This window comes from Haemaphysalis longicornis, unplaced genomic scaffold (assembly GCF_048455015.1).
Source record: "Haemaphysalis longicornis isolate Haplotype H1 unplaced genomic scaffold, Haemaphysalis longicornis Haplotype H1 scaffold_1, whole genome shotgun sequence".
Classification (NCBI taxonomy): domain Eukaryota; kingdom Metazoa; phylum Arthropoda; class Arachnida; order Ixodida; family Ixodidae; genus Haemaphysalis; species Haemaphysalis longicornis.
Genome location: NW_027526203.1, coordinates 371,679,999 through 371,701,233, shown reverse-complemented (window position 1 = coordinate 371,701,233; position 21,235 = coordinate 371,679,999). Strand labels below are relative to the sequence as shown.

Genomic DNA, 21,235 nt, shown 5'->3' with positions numbered 1-21,235 from the left:
GTCGAGCGTCCCGCACGCAGGACACGTAGGGGAGGTGAAGAGGTGAGGATGGGTGTGGGTTAGCATGATGCGATAAGGAAAGGTGCGCGTTTGAAGCTGTCGCAATACGAGAGCGGCTGCCGGTGAGAGGTTGGGGTGAGGGGGTGGGTACGTCCGGCGGAGGAGGCGGAAGTGGAGGGCAATGTCCCTGAATGTCAGGAGGGTTTGTGGCCTTTCCTGAGGGATACCGTGTGTAGCCGGAAAAAAAACGGCGGCTCGGTGAGAAAGCTCACGAGCACGTGCATTCACCGTCTCATTCGCGCCCACTCCCGTGTGGGCCGGGGTCCACAACAGGGTCACGGTATCGGTTGGGGGGTTAGTTGTGAGGATCTTAAGGAAACGATAACTGCGGTATCTGGGATTAGAGAACGTTTATGCGTCTCCCTCTCTCTTTACAACCTATCTACGCGAGGTTTTATAGACCTCCTTATTAACACAAAGCGCTCTTCGCAGGCCAATAAAGAACCAGCAATTACCCTCCGTTGAACATACGATTGGTTGCAGTCGAAAATGTCTGCCCCGAGCTTCCTTTGGCCAATTACCCGGCGCACAACCGCCTCTCTCACGGCGCTCATTCGTTGTCTGCACTCCTTGCCCCTTCTCTTCGGAACCCGGAGTTGTCAGGCTCACACGAGGACAGCCGATGAGTCACCCTTCCGTCTTGCGCGGGTCCCTCGCAACCTGGTAGCAATCCGCTAAAGCGGTGCAATCACCGCGCAACCGGCAGAAGCGTCATACTCAATCTTCACGTCGTACACTCGCATTGTCGGCGACGCCCGGCTGTGTCTTCCCTGGGAGCCTCACATGGCCACGGATCAGTTGCACGGGCCCCTCGCAACACGGAGCGCCGATGCGTCACTCTTCTGTCGCCCGTTCGCCGCCGGTAGCGTGGTCGGGATGGGGATGGAAAGGGGAGGGGGGCATGAGGAGGCATTTCGGTGGCTGCGTGTCTTAGAACCCAACATCCGTCATCGCAGAAACGATCACTTCCAAAACATACAAACAAAAGTCGGAACTGCTAGCTTCGAATATTACGGCAGCGGGAATGGGTGGCGGTGGTAATTAACACGCATAGGAAAGCGGCCGCATCATTTATTTGTTTGTTTATTTGGGAACATGATGTGCACGAGTAGTATTTGGCTCAGGTGTTCCTGGCAGTGTACTCTAAACATCGCTAGGTTCATTTGCACTGTTGAAAGGTTGATACAGTTTTTTTTTTTAAATAAAGCCAGAGTCATGGCACAAGCGCATGCATCGCACACAAGGCCCACACCTTCCCCCATTACGTCCCGGCCAATCTCCCACCTGGTTGTGTGCCGCAAATCAGGAAACAACAGCAACAACCGGGGCAGCACCACTTTCCGATCCCCCCATCAGATCGCGCTTGACACATGCGCTTGACACGCACAGGAGGCAGACATGTATAGTCAGTATAGCGGCCTCGATAAATGCATGCACCGGGGTTTCCAAGTTCAGTGTGCGTGCGCGGATGTATGCACTCGATTGTGACCCCGAACGACATCGGTGGACAGCAAGGCTGCCCCGCACACGCACGCATTAAATTCATGTGCGAGGAGCATATGCATGGCGTGATCTTCTTACTTTGGTTTTTGATTAGTTACCACCTTAGTTACCACAGACACCACAGATACGCCAGACATCATCGCTTAGTTACAACAGATACACACACATAAAGAGGATTTATTAATTCCAGTAACAGCTAGGACCCGCTGTAGTTAGCTACGACACGGGTCGACAGGAAACAGGATATATGCAATATGCACGTGCTACTGAAGAAAGAAAGTGGACAGCATACTAGTGGACGAAAACAAGGTCCACCACACCGAAGGCTCTTAACACTAATGCCCACGGCACAAGGTTCAGTCACCGAAGTTCATGCGGTGTTCAGGCGTGGAATGTGTGGGAACTGCAGTTACCACACACCAGTTCACCTCTGTACTCGCGTCTAGGACCATAGTTAGAGGCATGTTCAGCCAAGTACGCCATGCAGATACACAAGCCTGGAGCTGCGGGGTGCACTGTTCTGTATGCCCTCGCGCGCTTCCCCGTGAACGCTTCTACGGCCGACAACTTCGATGGTGACCTCGTGCTCCACCGAGAACTGTCTTGCCGGTGTGTCCTGACCCAATCCTCGCGGACCCCACGGCACTCATCCCCACCCCCTCGATAACAAGACCACACGCCTGACGCCCATAACATTAAATGGTTAACAAATCCGCTGCCTTGACACGCCTTGTTTCGGTCGCTGCCTATATGCAGGAATGTGGCAAGTTGGGCGAGTTTGAAAGACATCATGAACGGAACCAGCGTAGAAGACGCGGAGACGTAGAGAAGAAACACACAGGACAGCCGCTGGTCTAACAACTTCATTTTATTAGGTATGAAGGAAATATATATGCATAAGGAACCACAGCCCAAACAAATGAAAAGCAAGAAAGCAAAAACAACACTGCGCAGAGATGTGCTACCGAAGCAAAATGTACCAAAAGCGTAAACTGATATACGCGCGGAAAAACCCATCACGACCCCCGCAGATGAGCAAACTCTTTTGAGTGAAACACCACACTCGCTTGGCTAACGCACGTGTCTTCCCTTTCCGCAATGTGGAAAGCTTCTACAACTTCACGTGTGATCTGCCGTAAACCCTTGTAAACTCGGTGAGCAGCCACGTTTGATACAGTGCGATGACAGATGAGAACTGGCGGGACCCTTCGATGATATACGATGCTCACGTAAGCGTACATTTATGCATCTGCTCGTCTGGCCCACATACGTTCGCCCACATGGCAGGGGAATGCTATAAACAACTCCCGTTGTGCACGAAACATAGCGGTTCGCATGCTTAACGCCACAACCTACTACTTGCTTATCAGGTCTGTTCTTCGCCCTATTATCTATTCTGGCGCAAACAGAACGGAGCTTATTGCGGGCTGTTATAGCGACCTGCACACCATACCGCAACCCTACTTTCTTCAGCCTATATGTAATGCCATGAAGGTAGGGAATGGCAGCAATATTTCTTTGTCTGGCTCCATCTTCTACATCGACATTCTTAGTTCCAGACTTGAACATTTCACGAGTTTTTCACATGTCCAACAGGGCTTTCGGGAATCCGGCCAGCCTTAACTTTTCTGCTTGGCCTTCAAAATTATTTGCCATCTTATGGACACATGACTTTGAGACAGCAGAACGCAAACATGATAACGCGATGGCATTGTTGACTATAGCTTTGAATGACCAGACGAATAATGCAACAGTTGCTTAGCAGACCGTGGGGCGTACATCCAACAGGTGTGGCCTCTGTTAAACTGAACAGACAAATCTACATACTGAATGCAACCATCTTTCAGTGCTTCCACCGTAAAGTAAAGGCCAAGACCCCTTTCCATAAAAACCTTTAAAATGTCTACCGTAGACATGAGACTGGAAGCTTTGTCGAAAATAGCCAAGTAATTGTCCACATATCAGAAAACTTTCTTCCCCATGCCGCTTAAATCCTTTTCAAGGAAGCGGTCAACTTTTGCAAGAAAGATATTGCTCGGAATTGGGGCCACCCGCGAATCAATACACACACCGGACTTATGATCACAGCACGGTTCCCGTTGACTGATGGTCCTGCGCTCAGGATTTCTCTGTCTACTTGTGTTTTTTTTTTTCTTCCCACAAAACTCATTTTGCTTTTTCTTTTTCGATTTTTTTCTGCTCTTTTTTGAGAGAACGTCCTTCCTGTTATTCCCTCCATACTCCCGACTCTCGCGTGCCACCTTGTTTAACGCGATCTCCCGACCAAATGCTTTAAGTGTGTATGTGTGTACATACTCAGATGTCCGTGCACCGTTCTCAATTTGGCAGGGTGTGCGTGAGGATGCGAGTTTCAGTGTTTATATGCAGGGCTTTCCGTTGCTTACCCGCTGGCTGCCCACGCGTCCGTGGAGTCTTGGAGCTTTCGTGTCCAGGTGTTCACGTGGGCTTCCCGTCGGAAGCAAAGGGAAAGGGTGCAAGAGAAAGATGCGTTGCTGCGCTCGTTTATTTGCCCTCTTTGCCCCTTTCATTCATGTTTGAAGGACCTCGAACGCCATGTTACGCGGGCGTCGTCGTAGAGTCGGCGGGGCTCGGCGTATAGCCCAGGGACACCCGTTACTGTCATAGTTTTTATTGCGAAATCAATGCTCCAGCAAGTTTCTCTGTGCGTGAGAGTTTGACATTGTAGTGATACCATGTGACTCACCGCCGCGGCGAGAGTGCCACCGCCCCTCGAGTGCCGCTCCTCCTCCCTCCTTCACGCCGCCGCAGCGTTGTTACGTATGGGCCCGCCGACGGGCTTTCTTTCAGCACTCCTCGGCTGTGCGGCGAAGCCACTACGTGCGCCTTTCAGACAGGCCCCACCGTGTGGGTGAATCATACTTTCACGTCGAGACGCGCTTCAAGGACACAGAGGCCCCGCGATCGCAGCGGAGTCCTCCTCTCTCCCCACTCTCGGACTCAACGTGCGCCGATGCTACCGACTGCTCACGAACTCTGGAAAGAGCGTTGTGTGTCTGTGACGTTCGTAGCGTGTGCACAAAATAGAGGGAACGCTGTTTCGACCGTTAGCGCTTTGGGAATAAATAGACCCCGCTCAAGCGCTATAACTCATTCCTGTTTGAGCAGTGAATCCATGCTCTTACTCTGCTCGAGTCCTATACTGTAACCTCACCCGTCGGGGCATTGTTTGTTGGCTTCGGCTCACCTCTCGCTATAAACAGTTACGTTAGCCTACGGCTTCTGGACTTCTTCACGGCTGCAACAGCGGCTGGCCGCTCGCTTCACCACGCTACCAAAAGTATGTCGGAGGCGACGGAGCTCGGCTCGGGTCGGCCCACCCGGTCGCAACAGCGTGAAGGAGGAAGGGGGCAAAAGCAGTCGCGGCGTGAAGAAGGGAGAGAGGACGCTGGTCATCTGTGCCGAAGTTACGTTGTCTGAGCGGTCCCATTCACGAAAGCGGCAATGAGTTAAAGCGGAAACGTGAGTGCGAGCGTGCAAAGCGGAAGTCGGGAACGGGTGAAGAACGGGCACTTAGGTGAGCTAAGGGTCTGGAGAAGGATGCAGAAAGACTACAGCGACGAGCTTTATATGTGGCAATGGACGCCTCGCCTTCGTCTTTGACGACGGCTTCGGAAACTGACGAAACGGCGGCAGTGAGTGTTCGCAGTACATATAGCTTGGTTGGCTAGGTTGGCTAACTGTTCATTGGCTGCTGTCGCTTGCATAACCGGCCTAGCCGAGCTAAGCCGCAGTCATGCATTTCTCTTCCTGTTATGTGACTGGTGGGTGGCGTCAGTTTCGGGCACAGCTCATGGGCATGGCTGGCGGGCACGGCTGGCGAGCACGCCGGAATCACGCAGATGAGCCTAATTACGCTATCGATTTAAAAAGCCATTTATCGCTCACGGCAGCCGCACCGACTACCGCAATTACGTCACGCTGGATCACAATGCGCTTACATGCTATTTCAGCCTTCAGAATATAGTTTTTCTCTGATTTTATGCATAGTTACATTTACTTTTTGTTCGTTCACGCACGTTGTACATGTTAAACATGGCAGAAATTGATTGATTGATTGATTGATTGATTGATTGATTGATTGATTGATTGATTGATTGATTGATTGATTGATTGATTGATTGATTGATTGATTGATTGATTGATTGATTGAGGGGTTTAACGCGCCGACGCAACGCAGGTGATGAGGCGCGCCGTAGTGGAGGGCTCCGGATTAATTTTGACCGATCTTTAACGTGCGCCGAAATCTCGTACAAACGGGCGTTTTTGCTTTTCGCCTCCATCAGAAAAGCGGCCGCCGCGGCCGGGAATCGAGCCCGCGACCTTGTGCTCAGCAGCGCAACGCCTTAGCCACTGAGCCAACGCGGCGGGTGAAACATGACAGAAATTCCCTATATTTAGACCCTCGGACTTCTCAGTGTTGCATCATAAGTGAAGTCATCAAATCGGCGGGGTCGATTAGTTGGAAGGAATTAACTCGCACCTTCGAACGGACTTTTTTTTCGTGAACTAGTTGCGTGTAAATCGGCCAGAAAAACTCCAATCATGACCATCTCCTTCCACAATTTACTCTGGTGAAATAACTAAAGAATGTTTGCAACTCCCTTCAGTATCCATTTAAGCGATTCTGGGGAGGACCTGCTGAATGCGGTATCAGAACCGCCATTTAAAAAATTCAGTGCCCTTCCACTCTGTGAAGAAGCATGACCAGCGAAGCTTGGAGCAGTCATTGGAGTACACGAAAGAAAACACGTTTGTTTGTATAGTTTACAATTGAGCATACTTCATATGGTTAATTAGCTGAATGAAACTTGGAAGGGCTAGAGCTTTATTCCGGCGGACAAACATGGGGCTGTCCGTTCCCCCCCCCCCCCCCGAAGCTAGAAAGACGGGATTTCTGCGACGTTTACAACTTCACTGTGAAGAACTAATTACGACAAGTAAATGAAACTCGGCGTAATGTTAGAGTTATCCTAGCGGCTAATTGTAATTTAATTTATTTCGGGATAGTTTCAATAAAGCAAGAGTTAGAGCTTCTTTTCTGTAACCATACTCCCTCCGTATAGCCATGTATTGACATGGCTATATTGTGGGAGCCGGGCCCCTGTAACGTCTACAACTTAACTGTGAGCTAACTAATAGCGGCACGTAAATGCAACTCGGCGTAATTGTAGAGTCGTCTTGGCGGTCAATGTTAGCATGATTTTTCCCAAGGTACCTAGATTAGATTGAGAGCTACAGAACATTTTGCACTACCTATGGAAACAACAACTGTTATTCTACGCGGCTCTGTCGACGGACACGGGTTTAATATAGGAACTTAGTCATATCTGGCTTCACTGTAAAAGCCTAGCAGTACTAGGCTTGAAAGAAAGAAATACACGAATATGGAGTGTCATCACACAGCCCAGCAGAAAAGTTACACGTTAGAGAGGGAAATGTAATGATGAAACAAGTTCAAGGATACAATAATCATGGGTAAATATTGAAAGCCGACCGAAGCCGCCAAGAAGAAATTGAACGTAGAAACCGTATACGGCACCGTGAGCCATCGGGAAGAGCTTCCAGAGAATTAGGAGGAGTTTGCCTGGTCTTCTGAACAGGAAAGTGTGCAATCAGTGCGTGTTGCCTCAATTTCCTACACACACATATATAGGGCAGAAACATTGTGCATACAAAAATTCTAGGTGTAGGAGGGAAAGAAAAGAAGAGAGCACGCTGTATTTTCAAAGAACCCTTCTAGCTCCACATAGAAGAAGTAATTATAGTGAACGTGGACAGCGCATGATGTGATGGGCTTCGAACAGACGGAATCAACTAGCAACGGGATGGGTCGAATTGGAGCTGAGGGGTGGGGATAGCTGGACCAAGTGGTAAGACAAGAACGCTTATGGAATGTACGAGGATGAGGTGTGAGTCGCACAAAAGTGGCTTTCGTCCGGTAGCGCACAACCGACGGCCGTCGTCAATTGGTGGCAGTGATCCATACTGAACTCAAAGCGACGCCCGCATGGCTGGCTCTTGTGCGCGAATAGTTCCGAAAGAAGCGGGCGATAATTGGCGGGACGGGCCTGCAGGAGCCAGATGCGAAAGAACCAGGCATCCAACGAGAAGACGCTCGAGCGCAAGGCCCGGCGCATCCGTGTTGAGCCCATCATCAAGACGCCACCAGCCAGGCCCAAGACTCCGAAGCTGGTGCAGACTGTACTGCAGGTGAGCGCCGTCACTACATTCGTTCTGTCCACATAACTATCACTTTAGATCCCCATAGCACTGTCACGACGGTTGCGTGTGATCAGAAGCGTGCAACCTGTTCTCAACGCCCGCGGGTCACCAATGTCGAGACGACGTAAGAGTAATAAAACGCGACACGTCGGCACGCCACCGTGTCATGCACTGAAACTGAGATTCCCCGTTTATAGCTCTAGTAGAGGTTAGCAGCGCGTGATCATCCCTGATCGGCAGTGACCCAGCCCCAGCGCCATCGCTCTGTTAGCGTGGCCGTTCGCAGGAGCAGATGACGCAAGGTGATTGGGTGCCGCCATTGTACAAAGCTTGACCGTGCCCTTTCATGGTTCCCTTGAACCTCTCCTACCTCCTAAAAAATTGTGAGTGAGTATAGGTTCGCCTTGATCCGTTCGCGCGCTTCCGTCATTTTTGACATGCCGTGAAGCGGACTTTCACAAAATGCAATGGCGGCTTTTATTAGACGAACCTGGCTGCAAAGACGTGCAGTAGTCAAGCCCAGACTAATTTTGACAACGTTTTACGCGCACCAAAATACTGGCACAACCGCGCTACCGTGCCTTGCCCCACCGAGCATACGGTGGCCACGGTCTGGTATTGATCAGCAAGCTCTTGCCCTGCAACAGACCGCTTTATGTACCTAGCCCCTGCGCTGAGATTGCGATATTTCATAAGGTGGGGTTGAGGTGCAGTTTTACAGCGGCAGCTATACACGGGACTCGGATGCATCAGGGTTTCGCGTCGGCGTGCGCATGCGCGTGCCGGATTTTCAGGGCGCGGAATCCCCCTGCGAGCGTTCACTACTGAGTGAGGCCATTTACAAGGCACCTGCGGCAGCCACCAACGAAACACAAGACAAAGATGTATAATTAAACCCGCTCTGCGAAACCGTAGCCTAAAGAATGCTATGGTGATAAAATAGCGGTGCGCGCACGCGGGGTGGGCTTCAGACCGCTGTTTCAGAAGAGACCACCAGAGGCTTGTATCGACATTTTCACGAGCATCGGTGACCATGAAATGCCCAATGCCAATAATTATTCGCTTCATGCGGCCTTCCTAATTAGTGTCCGTCAGACATCACTTCACATCCGTATTTGTGCTGCGTCATTAGTTTGTTTCCCAACATTAACAGGTGTCGCCCACAGTCGAACTTTGCTCCACAAAATATCTTAGAACGGGGAGCAAGTGGGCTGGTTGGTGCATGTTAAAAATGTGAGAAACAGCGCGAAAGGACGGGACGTAGAGTAGAAGACAAACACGCGGCGCTGACTAACAACCGTTTTCTCACATTTTGTTTCCTAACACAATAATTGCAGGGGTTTTTGTTTTTAATTTACAAGCATTATATCGAGGACTTGCAGCTTGTGTGTATACATTATCATATGCATATATTTTTTATATGTGATAACATCAGCATGACTGTGCCAACAGAAGGTTGTAGCACACACAATGGTAGCAGAATTCCACAATACCGGGTCATTCGTTCGAGAACAGCTGGCCGTCTTGCGCTGCTGGTTTGTAGTGAACCAATCATGCGAATCTGCGGTCATTTATCTTTGGCGTCTTCTTAAAACTTCTATTGAAGTAAGAAAAAAAAATATGGTACAAGCACAGTATTTTCCGAAATTGTGGAGCTGGCGACCCAACACCACTCGTATAATTGCCGGCTCAAAGCGTCCAGCTGTTTCATTTTTTTTTTTTTCAATTAATAGACAACAACAGTCAATTACTTGAGTAACGGGGCGAGCTGTGTGATACAGCGCAAGCGCTGTAAGCAAAATTAAGTATTGCTTAGGTCACTTTAATAAGTAATCCAACGTATCAAATTAAATTAGCTGGAGTAATCGCATTCACGAGTGTATGCGTTTTCTGTCCTTCGGATCAGGCTTTCAACTGAAATAATTAAGATCCGAGTAGTAGTAGTAGTAGAAGTGCACTAGGGTTTTTATTGGGCTCGACAGGGAGCTCACCTGCATACAACCCAGTGCAAGGTGGTGTTGAGTGCAGGGGACGGGAAGTGGAGGGAGGACAGAGGAGAGTGTAAAAGAGATAAGGAGAGAAGCGAAGAAAGAGAAAAAAGCTGAGTTAGGTTAGCACGTCAGCAATGTCCCGGAGCTGACAGGTAGGCGCCGGTCCGGGCTACAGCCGGTGCGTGAGGCCGGTCGTCTCTTTCCACCACCCCTCCTCCCCCCTCAACCGGCTACTTTATCTATTTGCTCCTGTAAATGTTGTTTCGCCCCATATGCTCCCCTGCTGCGGGAAAGTTGCCTCGCAGGAGTATCCCTAGCGTCGTAGCGCTGTCTGTCGAGCGGTCGAGCCTCTTCACAAAGATCGCGTTGGACTCCCGGGCGTACGCAGGTGCTTCGCCCCGAGTCCAAGCCCGGGTCGGCACTGGCGAGGCGCATGTTCGGCGGCAGGAGCAGCCAGCGGCCCACGAGCGGCAGCGATTCGACCAGCAGCAGCGACTCGAGCGAAGCCATGGGGCGGCCGACGACGCTGAGTTTCCGCGACGAGGACGGCGTCGAGCTGCGGGTGGACACGTACCACGACGTCACTCAGAATGCGCTCACCCTCAGGGCCACCTCGGCCTCCGGACTGCGCGTCCCACGGTCGGTGCCGCCCCGCTGCAAGAGCTCGCCCGCAGGTCAGCGTATGCCTCTTCCGCAGAGCCCCCCGTCCTCCCCCGGGCGTGGCATATAGCACACGGCCACAGTAATGAGAAGGGATGCGCTACGTCGCGACTTGATTCTTTGTAGCGCAGCAAACGGAACCGGGGATATATAAATTTGCCCGTAAATTTAGGTGGCAGACCTTTGACACACGCATGGAGCTCAGTATGAAATAAAAGAAAATGTACTGGCAGCGACGTTATTCAACATTCGGATGTGTTTTACATTCCCGACGCTGCATTTTGCGGAGGAAGTTTTTTTTAAGCACAGCTCGGCACGGGCGCTGCCGTAACCTGTACCCTCCATTCTTGAAACACAATCTGTCGGCAGCACGGGGCGTCTTTGTGTTCGGCAGAGTGGGCTTGGGGAGCTTGTGAAATACAAGAAAGGAGTAAAAATGCTCCAAGTATACCAGTGAGAGTGCATATTGGACAGTGACCAAAAAATGCAGTGTAGTTTTTTGAAAACTGAAACACTGATATGACAACTAAACTAAAGTGATAACTAAAGACCGCACCTTTAGGCACGAGAAATCGAGGTTTTAGGCGGCATATATAGGCACCACATACCGTCGTTTAGGCACATATAGGCTCAATTCGTATTTACTTCAGAAGAGTATTTTAAGACCAATTTTTGACTTGCAGTAAAAACAGCGGACAAGTCTTATGCTGTGAAGAAGTAATTTTATTTTCTTCGTGAAAGTTAGCCACACAAGTTGCTATTTTAAGAGATTTAGGTGAAATGCAGGGTGATTCGACAACAAACGAAAAGCTTAAAAACCATGACAAGCCAGACCCATCCCAACGATTTGCTGCCTGAAGTTGTACCTCATTTAAGTTGATAATTATGTGCGAAGAATAACACTCAACTTTCAATGAAGTTGGGGGAGCGTGCTTGCACCTCGGGACGCTCCATGACCTGATTCTATCTGGAATATCAGACTTTAGTGCTAAGAATTGTCGGAAGTTCTTTTAGCACAGGAATGGCTCCTATCAGCAACCGGTCCTTTGGGGATGGTAATGGGTCTGTCCTGGACCCTCGAAATATGCTCAGCATTCTTAGTCAGAATGGCGCCCAAGCTCTCAGCTGCGGGAAATGCTTTCTGCTAAGAGTGTGAAATAAGCACAGGAATGTGCCAAGTCACGCTCAAGTGTAGTGTGGTGAAAATAATTTGGGCTGCGACGCTTTTGTCGACTGCAAAGCTGTTAGTACCACCAACGGTACCACCTACGAGTGTATTTGTAGCAGTTTTCCGCACTTATCCGAGTTTTTTAAGGGGTAACAACGGGCTCATGAATATGTGTTAAATAATTTAGGCTTGATACGGACTCAATGGAAAAATAGGCATTTATGCCTAAAGCTCCGGTCCTAGTGATAACTCGCACAGACGAAGCGTGTATGACTGAAGCAAGTTCACAAGCATGATGGCGTAGAGAGAGAAGAAATTATTCTGCCCATCTAGAGTGCCCCCTGCATTACTATGCATTATTACGAGCTACCTCAAGTTTGTTATCTAGAATATTTGATGACATTGTTACCCCTTCAGTTTATACAATATAAAAAAAAACCAACTTGTCATATATCCCCATACACTCTGATACTCCGAGAATTGCTGTAAGGTGTAGAGCATATGATACACTAATGCACAGCACCCACCTCAACCATCCAGACCCATTTCTTGCGCTGGAGTTTGTCTTTGACGCGCATTTGCGATCACCTTTTGGGCACGAGTGTACTTGTTCGTGTTAACGCTCCCCAACGTGCGCCGAAATCTGAATGCCCTGATATTTTTGTTTCACGCCTCCATGATAAAAACAATCGTCGTGGCCGGTATACGGAGGCTGCGAACTCGTGCTCAATAGTCACAACACCGCATGCAACCATCGAGTCACCGTGGCGGGTCATACATAAAAAGCAAAAAAAAAAAAAAAAAAGAAAACAAATGAAAGAGCGAAGCTGTACGAAACCTTTACGGCCATCACGATCAAGTCCACGATTATTACAGCCGATTTGCTTCTTCGCTACCGCAACGACGTTCGTTGCTATAATGTGAGCTTCCTTCATTTTTTTTTTTTTTTTTAAGTTATAATCATGACGTGTACGCCATGCATGACGTGTCTTTCTCGTTCTGGGCAAGTGTTGCCACGATTACAGCGAGCGCCATGGAGTTTATTATTTGGGAGGGAGGGGGGACAATTTTGACCAATCTTCCTAAGTGGGTATGCTTGGCTCAGGGCGTTAGCCAGAAATTTTTTTCGGAGGGGGGTTATGGGTTATGGGAAAGGAGGATTTTGCCGAGAGTAAGAGTAAGTATTGCAGACGCACTGCCTGGAAAAAAAATTCGGGAGGGGTTCGAACCCCCAAACCCCCCTGTCTACGGCCCTGGCTTGGCTTGACAAACGTGTGCCGGGGGCGCTGGGCGGTCCTCGCGAGGCACGAACACACGAGTGCTCCGCATTTTCTTTGTTTTTTTAACTGCCGGGCAGTCGCCGCGAGGCGAGCGCTCATATGAATGCGCTCGGAATTTTCTTTGTATTTTTAACCGCAGACAGGAAAAACTGCGATTTGCTAAACAGCTTCACTGTTATTACATAAAATAATGCCTGCGGCAGCCATTTTGGTCCTTCAGGCGTAGACTTCTCCCAAACAACTGAATGACCCGTCCACTTTAAACATGTACTACACCACCTGCACGTAGTTCAACGTAGAAGCACGCCGACTGTTTAAGTTATTTTTAAAGCAAGGAATGACAAAGCGATCTTGTTTGCACAGTGATGCGGCATCCGGAGGAGCGGCGGGATGCACAGGCGACGCCGCCAGTGCGACGGCCGCGGCCGTCTCCGCTGCTGCTATTCAGTCGCTGCCTGGGTGCCGCCACCCCGGAGCATGGGCACCACCAGTGGCGGCCTTTGACGGCACGCAGCCGCGTCACGCCACTCACGCCACCCGTGCCGCACGACTTGGCTGGCAGCAGGGATGGCCCTCCTGGCCAAGACCCTGCGGACCAACAGGTTGCCCCTGTGCGGCGCCCCAGCTCGGCACACTCGTCGAGGGCAAGCCTCCGGTCGGCATCACTCTCGGAAAACGAGCTTTCCGACAGGGACTTCCAGCTTGTTTCGCCCGGCTTTCCTTCCAGTTCCTCTCCCAGCTGGAATTTCGAGCAGCCGCCCTGCTAGACGCCACGGCGACTTTTTGCGACCACACGTTGCTTTTCCCCTCTCTGCTTCTTCTTGTAACGTGCGCATCCTGCCTGAGAAAAGATGGCCGCGGGTCCGGTGCTATTGACGGGGAAGGTTGTAGATAAGGTGCGCTTCATTTAGGTCATATTGTGCATCAAATTTCATCACTTTTAACGGCATTATTTTCCAGGCCGGTGACTGACAGCAACACGACAGTGAGGGGCAGGAGCAGAGAGTACAGAAAGGCCCGTATTTCTGGACAAAATACGCAAGAGAATATCCTCCAAACATGTTTCCCGATTTCTGCGCTGCAGCAACGTTTCTGCTGCAATTACAAATATGATTGCTATTTGCATCTTGTAAATTTGGGCTTCAAAAATTTTCAAACGGACAAGTACTAATCTTTTTTTGGTGGATCTTCAGCATGAATTTAGGAATAACAGAAGTGCAGAGCTGTGTGAATCAGGGCGCGGTTGTTATTTCCGGGGCATGCATTCCAACAGGATGTTATGAGCACCAGAAAACCACACACAGAGCACGTTGATTGATGTACCTGAATGCAGAGGCAGGCACCTTGGTTGGACATGTTTATGCCACGCGAAATGCCCGAATTGTGCAGGAGGCAAGTGTGGTTTGTACATTATTAGTCGTGTATAATACTCCAACCGAAGCACAATATGGGGCCATCATACCCGTGCGCCGGTGTCTTCACGAGCACGCTAAACCCATGTTTCCACGAAGTCTGTACTCTGTACTGTTTGTCCACCAAGACGACACAGCAGCTTTAGCTGCTTTACGATGCCATAAGCCAAATAGTATGTCAACCAGTACGCATAGATGCTTTTTACAATAACTGTGCATGCACTGCAAATCAAATGCAACTTGCCCTTACTTTTACTCTGGGTGCCAACTAGTGATGCTTTATTCTTTTTTGGGACATTTGTTCAGTGCAGACGCCACTCATACAAATGCACTTGCAAAATTTCCACAGGTATGTCACCTAGAGCTTTTATACTGAGAAACGTTCATGTATTTCACCTCGGTGTTACACGCGTATTGTCAAAATTAAGTTGCTGGTGCAATATCTGCAGGCTTGTGTAGCCATGAGAGACGAGGTAAAGCATCAGCACTGTATACACAAATACTTGAGTGCTAGGTGTCTATCAGCTGATAAAAATCCGCCTTTCTGGCACACTATGAAATTAATGCTTTGAGTGCCCACTCGGCAGAAATTTTTCTCCTCGTACACTCAAGTCAACACGTGAACAAAATTTATGCCAATTCCACAAGCCATCTGTAACTAAACCGGTCGTCAAATGTACACTATCGATAGCATTGCAAAAGACTTGGCTACAATTTCAGTTGTTGGTATGTATTAAAGATAAGTGTGACAAGTAATATAGAGGAGCTGGAAAGTTTCAGTAGTGCAGTTATTGAACTTGGTATCAGAAAGCTAAAGCCACAACTTCCCACGATCTCCCAATTAAATATTCTGCACAACAAAGGTGCTTTAAAGGACTGAAAAGCTCAAGCCTTACGAAACTTGCACTTCAATAACTGCTCCACTGGTGGGTACCTTTGCACAGGCACGATAACAACCTCTTCCACTGTGGCAACGACGAATGACTACATTGCTAGTTTCTACTTGCTAATGCTATCTATGTGGGGAAAACACTGTACCGAGAAAAATTGCACGAGTCCCTCGGTGCAGTCATTTGTCCTGAGGGAGGAACGGAGAGAGGGAGTTCATACATAGATACTTAAAATGTGGAGAGGTTTACCTTTAAGTGAGCGAGCACCGGACTAGGTACTTTCCAACCCTTGAAGTGACGCAGTAAGGCAGCAGATGACAACTCTGTGCAAGACAGGTGCATGTAATATAAAACCTATGTGGTGCACGCAAAAAGAACATCCGCTCAGCGAATGCACAAAAAAGCCTTCAAACTTTTTTAGTGCTTCCTGTCTTTCTTGCCATCCACCACATCTGTGCATTCCTCATCTAGTTCTTTTGTTCCCGCTTGTTTACAATGAAGTCGCTGCAATACCACTTTGTCAGTTTTGTCAGACTATTAGTGCAGATTTAAAAAAAATGTCAGACTATTAGTGCAGATTTAAATGCTTTGTTCGCTAGCTATGCAAAGCAGGCTGCCAACAGCAAGCGTAAATCAAGACGCAGTTTGTCGCTGTGCAAGCGCTGTGGTTTGTCGTTTCTTTCGCTAGTGTCCGTGTTTAAGTACACTACCTTCAAGATGTCCCATAGTTCAGACAACAAAAATCGATGGTGATGTGTTGTGGCGGTGCTCTGGGTTCAAGAAGTCATGAGTCAACCGACTGAAGCCACCAGTGAAGATAAGAACCTCATGTAGGCTTTTTCCGATAGCGGCCAAAGTGTTTAGAACGTGCGTTTCAGCCTGCACCACTTTTTTAGCTGTATGCACTTGCAACCTTAACTTTGAGACAAAAGAATTTAGAACGGGCAACTTGCCCGAGCAGTTTCAATGACAAGAAGCGTTAAAGAGCCAGGCATTGACTAATGCTAACACTTGCTCCTGTTTTTACTTCATGTAGGTATTCAAAAATTCAAGCACAGTTTGAAATGAATACACATAGCATATACACAGTACACTAAATATGTGCATTACTTTTAACTAAATAAATGCAACAATGACAGATTTTCACACTATGATGCATTTTTCTCTGCACATTTATACATATGACAGGATCTGAGGTTGAATAAGGAAGTAAAAACCGAAGTATGTGGTAGCAGAAAGTAAATGTGTGGCCATATAGCAACCATTGTGCGTGCTCAACACGTCCTGCAAGATTCCGCTTTTCATTTCTTGTGCAAGTGTTCAGTACACAAAAACTAATTCAAACTCGCTCAAAAAAAAAACATGGCCATTGTAAAGAAGTCACAAGTCCTTGCAGACTCTGCTGGCCAGTACAGGAAGACAGGGTGATAGATGCATGCAGTCCACATACTTCATTCACGCTGTTCTCCTTATGATAATATGCATCACAGCAGCATAAACCCCCGTCAGCAATATTAGAGTATACTTGCCATGCCCGATATCCAGTGCTTTATCAGAGCACTTAACTTAACGTACCATCAGACACATGGGGCATATCCCTAGAACTGTGCATTTTTCTTTTTTTTTCGCGTGATTTACTTTTGTCACCTGTAGCAGTCAGCAGTCATAAAAAAGGAAATACATTTGAGCTTGAATGATTCATTAATTCTCTTTGTGGTGAAATATTAAAGGTCAAGCAAAAGAAGAATATAGTATCGAGCATATCTTAGCTGATTCACCCTTTAACACACTAGACGAATCAAATGTATATTCTGCTTTAAACTGCATACTGCAACACCAGGCATTACCAACTAGTACAGCTGTTCTGGAAGGTAATGCGTCCCAAGGCTGCATACGTATTTGTGCCTGTTGAGAGTGTAAATTTGCCAAACTGATGACTTGCCAAAGATTACAAATGGGATAAACATCTCACTGGTTTCCTGGCCCGCTGATTACAGTTTATAAGATAAAAAAGTGTCATTGCTCATACTTTCTGTTCTGGAAACCAAACATCTGCTACAGTGGTACACGCCACACGTCAGGTAAGCATTGTGCTACATTTAGCCTACTCTACTAACCTTTGTGTACCGCCAGACCACAGATGGTGAACTGGACAGGCATGTTGCATTCCTGATTGCCCTCGGCATGCACAACAGAACAGTCCCCTCCAGTGATCACGTGAACCATCAAATACCTAGCACAAGACGCCTGATGACCACAGCTTTGACTGCAATTCGAGAAACGTCTTGCTATTGTACGCTTTCCAGCTCGGTGATCTGGGATATGCTCCGCAGCACGTTGCGTTGCGACAGCTGTTCTGTGGCTACATGTATAGGCTGGTGATCAGCAACATAGCGCACCAGTTACCCGTGACCGCAGAGAACACCCACTGTACAACGGTCGGCTGCCTCCTGCTGTTAGCTTCACTGACACACGTGCAACTCCTTTCCCACAACTCGTCGTCTCCGCACAACGCTGAGTCTGTTTGTAGAGAGCTCACCGACATACTTCGCACTGACCATTGTCACCAATAATGGGCTCTTCAAATAAATTTTCTACCATTTGCACAGACTGCCTCTTGCTCTTTCATTTCCACGCTGAACAATGCACGCATGGGTGCATGCAGCCAATGAGCCACATATGACAGTAGCAAGGGGTTGGGGTGCATCTGAGCCATGGTGTGGCAAATGAGCGTTTCATTAGACACCTGTAACATGAGATTCACTTTCAGGAAGCATACTCGATCCAGATGTGGATTTTTGTCGCTGTCCTGAAACAGCCTGAAGGCAATTTCAGAACAGCAACAAATAGGAAGCGTATGTGATCTCTAAATGGGTTAGTTTTGTCGCTGTTCTGAATTAGCCTCAAGGCTACTTCAGAACGGATAGATGCCAGGGAATTTGGTGTATAATGCGCTTGCGTTAAAAACTCCAGCACAGAGTGTTAATGATGTACCCAAGATAAACAGAAAAGCAATGGTGGAGTACCGGTTGTTTAGAAAGTGTGGAAAAGATTTATGCATGCGGGACCATAAAGACTAAAAACAAGTTTGGTTCACTGAAAAGACTGCTTGCTGTGTCCCATAACAACGATGCTAATTTTGTTGCAAACTTCCAACAATTAATCAGATGACTATATGTCCACACATGCACGCGACCGTGCACACGTGTGTACATACCATATTTTAAAAACTGTCTTCTGCCCACTCTGCCACAATGTATCCGACTAAAAAGCCACTGGAACTTACGGTGCATGGTCCTTCGGGTGCCTTGTGACGAAGAATAAATGTGGTAGTTTTTGACGGTGTGCAGTTAAACCCCCAACAAAATGAAACCGTCGGGGAAGGCAAAAAGATTGTCTCTCGAGAGTTTGTTTGTAGCAAGAATTCATTGTCAACGATGACAAAAATATGCAAAGGGCACTAAAGCTTGGGCAGCTTTACGCCCAGAAGCAGCCAATCAATGTACAGTGGAAATCTCATTTTATGAAACCCTTTTTTGCAGTCTTTTCAACATTACAAACAATTTTAGAGTTGAGGAAATTCTAGGTTCCACTAAATTTATCTATTTAGTTCCTTAATCTGGTCCCACTATTTAGTTCCTCGATTAGGTAAGTATGGTCAGACGTCACCTTCTTCCTCGTCCTTTTGCGGTTGTTTCCTTGATGTGCCCACAACTTTTAGCTACATATATTGTGAGATTTATTATTATGTGCAAAAACAAAGCAACTGGAAAGACTGGCTTAAAATTACCCTGTCATCACGGGTAACGACGTCAAAAAATTCAGAACTGAGCATTGACACACAAGAAAGGTATAAAGATGTTCTCCATACAGCAGCGTAAATGCGCACTCCTACAAGATACCGCGCAGACGTAGTCTAACACAAGCACAGTAGTTTGAAGCCGGTGTTGTACCCTACTAAACTCGCAAGCAAACAACACACCACGGTGGCTCAGTGGCTAAAGCCCAACAATTGTGCTGCCGAGCCCACGGACGCAGGTGAAATTCCGGGCCACGGCAGCCACTTTTCAGATAGAGGTGGAAAGCAAAAAGACCTGTGTCTCAAGACTTCGGTGGTCTCCAGGTGGTCAAATTACTCTAGAGCCCTCCACTATGGTGTGCCTCATAACTGAGGCGTAGTTTCGGCCCATGTAACCGCCACAATTCAAATTTGGACTCGCACGCTCAAGATAACTACAGCATAAAACAAATTGTTCACACCGAAAAGAGCCAGCTAATGCAGCAAGATCATCTTAAAGGGGTCCTGAAATACCTTCGGCCGATGCATGGATGTACATGTAACCAAATAAGACAATGTATTAGCAATCTCCTCCCGCAAGAATTTTGTTAAAGCGATGAGTATTAGCTGAGAAATCGTAAATCAAAAACCGCGCATTATCGTCGCGCCGCGTTTCCTCCTCCTTTCAACTTACTCTCCGCTGTTGACGGCGCGCCAGCCTTCCCTCCCGTGATGCTGCGCTCCTCGGCGGTGATGTACTTCCGCTATCGCGCTGCTCATACTGCCGTCTGCTACGGGCAAGCTTTGTTGACACCTTGAATCCCTCACTCCGCTCAAGGCTGGAAAAGCGAACGAAAAATCTGGCCGCATTTGTGTGGCGGCCTGGCCTTGCCCTTTCGCTGTGTGCGTTGCTGCAGGGCAGCACGTGACTTTTAATCGGCGGCGAACTCGCAGCCGCTCGGAGACGATCGTGCACTCGGTCCCCTCATGCACCGCGCACTGTTTATCCAAAAAGCGCCGTATCAGATGTGGCCCCGCTGGTGCCGGGTCTTATTTTGCGGTGGTGGTAATTCTGCCGGCGGCATGTGAAAAAGACATTTTAAACCGATACAGAACCCGTGCACAAAACGCTTCAATCATGTGACCAGTTCAGCTTGGGGCGACGCGTGGTGGAGAGCGGCAACGTTGGCAAAACATGCTCCGGCGCGGCTCTGAGCTTTCTAGCGTTGGAGCGAGCGCCATTTCTTTGACAATCTCAAACATCGGTTGCCTTGGCAACAAGGCCCAAACCACCCCAGAAGTCAGTTACGGTTGCGTGATCCCGGTTCAGCTCGGGGCCCCACCTCGCGACATGTGGGCACTGCAAACGTACCACTCACTCCCATTGGGAAGTGTGAGATGCGTTTGGCATTACAGGAGGCGATGGTGTGTGTGTTGTGGCCGCCTTTGTTTCGCGACGAAACGCGACGTTGTGCTTCTGTGGGTAGATAGTGCTTCCCATGGTCTGGATTATCTTTCTCGAGCGACGTACGACTCAACCTTGCATGGGGTATGTGCAGTGTGCGTGGCTAACAGCCATCTCGGCTTGCGCGCCAGAGTTAAGTGACTTGCTGTTCGTCCCCGCAACCGCGCGCCAGGTGAGTGCCGAATTTACGACGGGCAGGAGGAGGCAACCCATCGTCTGTCAATCGCGGTTCAGACTTGCAACGCATGTTGTGACGTTGTGTTCGTTCGAAACGCATCTCTGGATTGTTTTGAAGTGGAATAAAATGTATCCGTCAAACCCGGGCATTCGACTCAGGGCGTTCTCTGCAATTGCACGAAAGAAGTGCCACGGGGCTTCAACGCTTTCTTTATGAAACGTACTCAGGTAAGAGAATATCCATGTCGTGTTATGGCCGTGTTGCATTCAATACGAACGGTTAAGCGTTTGTTTACACTTGTTTCGTTTGTCGTAAAATGTCCAAGCACTCCAACACTCCGCTGGCAGATCAGCCGGCGAGCCGACGCTGAGCAGACAACTCATCTCTTTGCCGGAAGTGCGTAAAAAAGCCGCCCAATAGCAGGATGTCTAGCTCATGACGAACATCTGGGAATCGATGATGTAGACATGTGAAGATGGCGGCGTCCAAAAACACGAAGGAAAGGGTGAGAAAAAAGCGACAAACTTTGCAACAAAAGTGTGAGCTTTCCGCTGCGCGTAAAAGAGTAATACTTGGCCCAGATGAC

The 21,235-nt window shown here is 48.5% G+C and overlaps 1 protein-coding gene across 1 annotated transcript in view; it reads left to right on the top strand.

Moving 5' to 3' along the window:
• Positions 1-15,955, top strand: part of Cngb (Cyclic nucleotide-gated ion channel subunit B) — a 73,139-nt gene extending 57,184 nt beyond the window's left edge. The window contains exons 17-19 of the mRNA XM_077686336.1: positions 7,680-7,815; positions 10,207-10,492; positions 13,290-15,955. Of these exons, the coding sequence (XP_077542462.1) occupies positions 7,680-7,815; positions 10,207-10,492; positions 13,290-13,693 (826 nt within the window). The 3' untranslated portion in view covers positions 13,694-15,955. The remainder of the gene's footprint in view (positions 1-7,679; positions 7,816-10,206; positions 10,493-13,289) is intronic.
• The last annotated feature ends 5,280 nt before the right edge of the window (positions 15,956-21,235 follow it).